The 6,883-nt window shown below is 44.5% G+C and overlaps 1 protein-coding gene across 1 annotated transcript; it reads right to left on the reverse strand.

Moving 5' to 3' along the window:
- Nucleotides 1-3,544: 3,544 nt before the first annotated feature.
- Nucleotides 3,545-5,997, reverse strand: LOC148543294 (uncharacterized). Its single transcript, XM_088481086.1, has 2 exons — nucleotides 5,167-5,997; nucleotides 3,545-4,933 (listed from the first exon to the last, which is right to left on the reverse strand). Exons 1-2 carry the CDS (start codon nucleotides 5,995-5,997, stop codon nucleotides 3,545-3,547), a joined length of 2,220 nt encoding a protein of 739 aa, XP_088337212.1.
- Nucleotides 5,998-6,883: the final 886 nt, after the last annotated feature.

Raw genomic sequence — 6,883 nt, forward strand, 5'->3', positions numbered from 1 at the left:
GCGGGGCAGGCTTGGAGGCGGCGCCTGACTGACGCGACCTCCTCCGTTCAGATTCCTCCGGCTCCCTCGGATGTCCGCAGCCTCTCCTCTCCCCTGCCGACTGCAGGGAGACTCCGCTGCTTGTCCGGTGGGCTCAACTTACACCACACGGTCCCCTCCTCACCGGTAGGTACCGTGGTTCTCTCCTTGCACTGCCTCACCTCAGGCACAGATTACCCGGCTGCCCCCGCGAGTGCTCCTTAAATATCAGGGGTCGCGTGCGGGGCTCCTTCCCGCCGACCGCACGCGCCGCTCTCCGGACAGGTCAGTTATATAGTTCTAAAGGAAGGGAAAAAGATTCCCCTCTGTAGCGGCTGGAATATCCCAAAGCTGGCCGCGTGCCCCCTTATTTGAACTTGTCCCGTACAGGGGTCCGCTCCACTGTTCTCCGGAGAGGGGGTTAACAATATTTACATACATTTACTAGCAGATTATCAAAATAATCGTGCATTTGATATATATATATATGGCAGCTTTCCAAGTTCCTTACTGTGTACATACATAAACTTGCATTTTTATTCATTTTTACAACATCACTGTATTCACAAACAGATTATCCTTGTTAACATTGTATATTTTTAGATAATAAATACTTTGGGGGGGTATCACATTCCTCCCCGCTAGAATGATGCATGTCCCCATGCATTTTCCTCTCCTAATAAGTTTTCAACAACTATTACTTGCAACCATCACCTTTTAGCTACTCTGTAACAAGTGTCGCAAGAACAATAGTTAGTTACACATGTTACTCTCAACAATTACATCAGTAGCAAGTTAATTTGATACTTTTAAGCAGTTACTGAGCATTTTTTCTAACAAGTTTAAACAAACTGTTTGCACAATCATGAACATTTAGCTACATTTGTAGCAACAGTAACAGAACCGAGACATTTATTAACTTTAAGGAAGTAAGTTGAAACAGTCATTGAACAGGTTATTGCCTGTATCTTATGGGAAGAACCCCCTTGTTACTTCTTTTGGAACGTCTGCAGCTAGGAAGTTCGAGGGTTGCTTCCCCCTCCAATGTTGGACTAGCATCGGCCAACTGTTCATGGGATAGTGAAAGTCTAGAGTCGGAAACTACTGGCCAGTACATGCTCAACATCATCTCTAGGACGTTGTCCGATGGTTGAGTTAGTGTAATTTCCGGGTTTGATGGTACTGGTCTGGCTTCCAATTCTGGAACAAGGTACAATTTAAGTTGGTTCCGGTGAACCACCTTTTCTGTGCCATCAGTTTCTCTAACTATCCGGTAGATTGCGATTTCAGGATTAGGGATCTCAGTCACTCTATAAGGTACTAACTCCCATTGCAGATCCAGCTTGCTGTGCCGTATGTTATTCTTTCGGAGAACTCTGTCGCCCACACTGAAAGGCTTTGCTTGGGCTTTGAGGTTATAATATGTTTCTTGCCATTGTCTTTCATGGTCCATTTGTTGATGAACAATGGTTTGGGCCATTTTCAACCGTTGCTGATGATCCTCGACCCATTCCATGTTAGAATTGAAGGAAAGATCAGCATTTTTGGGTAGTCCTAACTGTACATCCATTGGCAATCTTCCAGGTCGGCCGAAAAGTAAATAGTAGGGGGTGTACCCCGTTGACCCATGTACTGTATTATTATAGACAAATATCAATTCGGCTAACAGAGTGGGCCATTCAAATCGCTGGGAAACGGGTGCTGCTCTCAACATATTGATTAGAGTTCTGTTCATTCTTTCGCACACACCATTTCCCTGTGGATGATAAGCGGTGGTGTGCATTTTCTTGCATCTGTACAGGGTGCATAATTCTTGAAAAAGTTGCGATTCAAATGCAGGGCCTTGATCGGTTAGTATTTTAGCAGGATATCCGTAGGGTCTGACGAAAGCACGCCAAAAGATTTCTGCGGTGGTCTTTGCCGATAGATCCCGGACCGAGAGGGCCACTGCAAATTTAGTGAAATGGTCAATCATGGTAATGGCATATTTATATCCCATTCGACTGGGTTCCAATTTGACATGGTCAATCGAAACGAGTTCTAAAGGTTTGTGAGTGACTATTGGATGGAGTAATGCTTTCTGTGTTGGCAAAACAGGTTGACGTAAGATACAGGTGGAACAGGTTTGACACCAGTTTTCCACATCTTTCCTCATATTAACCTAGTAGAATCTCTGTCGCAAATTTCTCTCCAACTTCTGACACCCAAAATGCCCGGACTGGTTGTGATAGGCCTGTAACAAATCCTTGACTTTCGCTCGGGGTGCCACTAGCTGTCTCATATTCTCATGAGTTTTTGGATTGATGTATTGACGGACAAGCACACCTCTATGTAGTCTCAGTCGGTTTCTTTGTCGCCAGAGTTGAGCAAGTTCAGGGTCATCCATTTGTCTTTCCAGCTTAGTTAGTCCACATTGTCTACCAACTAATTCTTTCAATTTATGCAAACATGGATCTTCATCTTGTGTTTCTGCCCATTCTAGTTCCTCTTGTCCAGCATCCCCTGTGCAGGTTTCAACTCTGCTTGACATCAGAGCATGTTGTTCAGATGAAGTGGGGGCAGTGCCGAAACTGGGGGTTTCGATTGATTCCCATGGGTCTTCCTCTTCCTCCAATTCCTCGGAGAATGGTAAACGGGACAGGGCATCGGCATTCGTATTACTGCGACCACTCCTGTATTTTATCCGATAGCGATAGTTGGCCAGTCGTGAAGACCATCTTTGTTCTAACGCACTCAACTTAGCAGTCTCCTGATGGACCAAGGGGTTGCAGTCGGTGTAAGCAACAAAAGGTGTGGCGGCCAAATAATCGCAGAACTTCTCGGTTACAGCCCATACAAGGGCCAAGAATTCCAGCTTGAATGCACTATAATTGCTATCATTCCTTTCCGTCTTCCTCAAACTCCGACTAGCGTAAGCAATCACTCTTTCTTTTCCATCCTGAACCTGAGACAGGACGGCTCCCAAGCCCTGTTTGCTGGCGTCGGTGAACAACCGAAAAGGTTTGGTGTAATCCGGGTATGCCAACAAGGGTGCTTCAGTTAAAATTTTCTTCAATTTATCAAATGCCTCTTGTCTTTCGATAGTCCAACTGATAAGAATTTTCTTGTGATATCGCTCTTTGGGAATTCCTCATAGTAACTCTAGAAGTGGAGCCGAGATGTGAGCGAAGTTCTGAATGAATCTCCTGTAATATCCAATGAAACCAAGGAATCTTCATATGTCCTTCACAGGGATTGGCCAATCCAACACGGCTTTAATCTTATCTGGATCAGGAGAGACTCCGGTGGAACTCACAATATGACCCAGGTAGTGGACCTCAGGTTTGAGCAAATGACATTTTGAAGGCTTCAATTTAAGTCCATATCTGATCAAGCTCTGGAGAACTTCCCGAAGATGCTGAAGATGCTCTGTATAGGATCCTGAAAAAACGATGACATCATCCAAATACAGGAGAACAGTTTCGAAATTCTTGTGACCTAGACAATGTTCCATCACCCGTTGGAATGTTGCTGGTGCGTTACATAATCAAAAAAGGCATTCAAATAGTCCCATTGGGGTGATGAAGGCAGTCTTCTCTTTATCTTCTTTGGCCATTTGGATTTGCCAATATCCACTCGTCAGATCCAGAGTGGAAAAGTACTGGGCCGATTTTAGAGCAGCGAGGGATTCTTCAATCCTGGGCAGCAGGTACGCGTCCTTGTGGGTGAGGTTATTTAATTTCCGGTAATCCACACAGAAGCGGAACTGTCGATCTTTCTTCCGTACAAGGACCATTGGGGCCGCCCAGGGGCTGTGACTCTCTTGAATAATTCCAGTGGCCTTCATGTTTTCTATCATTTGTCGTACTGGCTGGTATAATCCTGGGGCCAACGGCCGATGTCTTTCTTTGACAGGAGGACTATCCCCAGTGAAAATACGGTGTTGAATTTTCATAACTACTCCCAAGTCATTCGGGTCTTTACTAAAAGCTTCAGAGTTCTCTTGAGCTACTTGAAGTGCCCCTTGTTTCTGATCTTCCGGCGTACTGATGTTCCCAATTTTCAGCTCCTTCCACCAAGTGGGTTCTTGTTCTATTTCAGCCTCAATTGTTGCAGATGTTTCTTCTTGATTTACCACTAAAATGGGATTTAATACATCTTGAAAAGTGGTCCACATTAGGTTAGCAATCGGTTGACTTCGATATAATTTGACTGTGTGACCGTGAGGATTGAGTACTCGAACAGGGACTCTTCCATTCTTTACAGTAACTATGGATCGGGCCACAACCACGTCGTTCCGAGCAGCTATCACACAAGGTTCAATCAAAGCTTCATATTCCGGCCCACTGGGTCCCGAACGGGCCTTACCCCACAGAATGGTTTCAGAATTTGGTTGCAGTTTGACAGGTTTGCTGTCAGTCAATCGTACTTTTCCAATGGCTCCCTTGTTCTGAGCCAATCGCTGATGCCCCTGCAGGACTTTAATGGCTTTCTGTAGAACTTGCTGGCTTGGCGGAATCACCTTGGCTAACTCTCCCCTGAGTATGGAAACTAATTCTTCAGGGCAATTTTGCAATATATTCATGCCTAAAATCACAGGAGCCACTTTGGCGACACTTGTTTCGGCCACCAAACATCCCTGCTCAGGAAGTAGAGTCTGTCCTATTTTCACGCTAGCCTCCCAATAGCCTACGCAGGATATTCCCAGACCATTGCTGGCGATGAGTTGCAGCCAGGTTGGCGGAGGCAACAGAAGTTGTCCTGTTTCCCAATGTTGTTTGTAAGTAGACAGTTGTATAGTCGTAATTTGTGACCCCGTATCTATCATGGCGAAAGTCTCTACGCCGTTGATGATGATTGGGATAATGGGGCACTGTCCTACATATCGGGGCCACCACTCTTCCGGTTTTGAATCTAAGCTACCGGTTCCCCCCGAGGCTCGGCCCCCATCCTCGGGGTGTTGGAGTTTAAAGGCTCAGCGGAGTTACAGTTTCGTTCAATATGCCCGCTCCTTCCACATTTCCTGCAGATAGGTCGGCCTTGGGAATCGAATTGATCAGTAGCTCTTCTTCCATTTCCACGAGGTGGTTCCCACCACTCACTACTGGTGCGCCTCCGTTCTGAATTTCCTCTCCATCCGGAGGAATCATTAGACCTCTGCCGAGACAGCTGGCGCATTTCTTTGCGCATTTCAGTTAATTCCATTGTTAGTCCCTCTAATTGATCTTGTAAGACCTGCATCGGATCTCGAGTAGGTAACTGGGCACTCTGACTTACTTTATCCCTCACGGTTGATTCTTTCCCTATTTTGTTGCCTTCACTCCCAATAGCATTAGATGTTTCTTGATATCCAGGCATTTCGGGAAAAGAGACTTCTTGCTCCGCACAGTGCCCTATGATTTTTATAGCAGCTTCCTTAAAATCGAGGAATGAGTGATTCTCCAATTGCATTCTCAGCATTCTAAGATGACTTCGGATTCCTTCTTTATTGGCCCCTTCAATCAACTGAGATATCAGAGCTTCATCAGCATTTCCTATTTCTTGATCATCCACTGCTTGTACTGCCTTTAAAGCTTCTTGTAGACTCAGAGCATAATCCCTGAGCGTCTCGCCTGCCCGCTGTCTTCGCCCATAAAACTTCATTTTTAGCTCAGAAATGGTTCTGGTTTCAAATGTGGTCCTCAACCGTTGCAGAATTTGATCTATTTTTTGTTTTTCCTCGTGTGGCCATGAAGCAACTTCTCGGAGGGCAGCACCCTTGAGTTGCCCAATCAATATTTCTACTTGCTGTTGTTCACTGAGGGGGTACAGGCGAAACATAGATTTCATCTTGGTCTTAAATTCATCTAATGTATTCCCCTCCCTTCCCTGAAGATCTCCATTATAAATTGGAAGCCTTCGAGCGCCAAAATAATAGGGCAGGGTAATTGGGTTAAGGTTAGCCATGGCTGGCCGAGCATTGGATGAGTCTCCCACAACTTGTTCGTCATCAGAAGACATGACTCGCCTGTATCCTGTTCGTATGACGCCAAAATAATTGTAACAACACTTGTCGATAGTGATAGGCTGGGTAATTGCGCTGTGTAGGGTCTATGATCAGGGTATAAGTATTAAATATAGGCAATTGTCTTTCACCCAAATTAAATTTATTCCAAACAGAGATTATACAGAACAAATCAGATGCAATTTAGCAACGTCACATTTAAATAATTACATCACCGTAAATTTGACACTTTTTTTTAGAAACAGAAACACTCTGATCCGTTTTTTTTATTATGACTGGAACTCTGGAACTCGGATCCGTATCCTAGAAAAAGGGTTAATTCACTCTACAGATAAACTAACAATTCTCAATATGCAGAGTCAATCCTAGACACAATATAACCCTATTATTTTGTGCACAAAACAAATGATAGTTTATCGTTATTTATGCATGCAAAATGAGTAACTATTTGATGAGGTGTTTGCAAACGGTGCCCGGGTTGACGTGTAGCTTTATTTAAGAGAAACTTATGGATCCTTAGATAATGCAAGGTCCTGCAAATCTAACGATTGGATGGATTCACTGACTGTTCTGCCACCGACATTTACTATTATGCAATTCCCTGGGGAGTTGTTAATCTGTATCCTGTTAAACGCAGTTAGAGTAAAATTGTAACCGCTTTCCCTGTATTTTGGGCAGAGAGGGAAATTGGTAACTCCGCTTAATGTTTTCACTAAAACTTATGTACGATGCCCTGCGGAGCTATGTATATATATTCTTCGCTATCCCTGCCAAGCATTGACGCTTTGATTTGCAGTCACAGAATTAATTCTGTCCACCGAGTTGCCCTTGGTATCTTTCTCACTATACCACTCTATTCTGACAGTAGTATTGAATCAGTTC

The sequence above is a fragment of the Taudactylus pleione genome, unplaced genomic scaffold (assembly GCF_031769625.1).
Source record: "Taudactylus pleione unplaced genomic scaffold, aTauple2 ptg000005l, whole genome shotgun sequence".
In the NCBI taxonomy this organism is placed as follows: domain Eukaryota; kingdom Metazoa; phylum Chordata; class Amphibia; order Anura; family Myobatrachidae; genus Taudactylus; species Taudactylus pleione.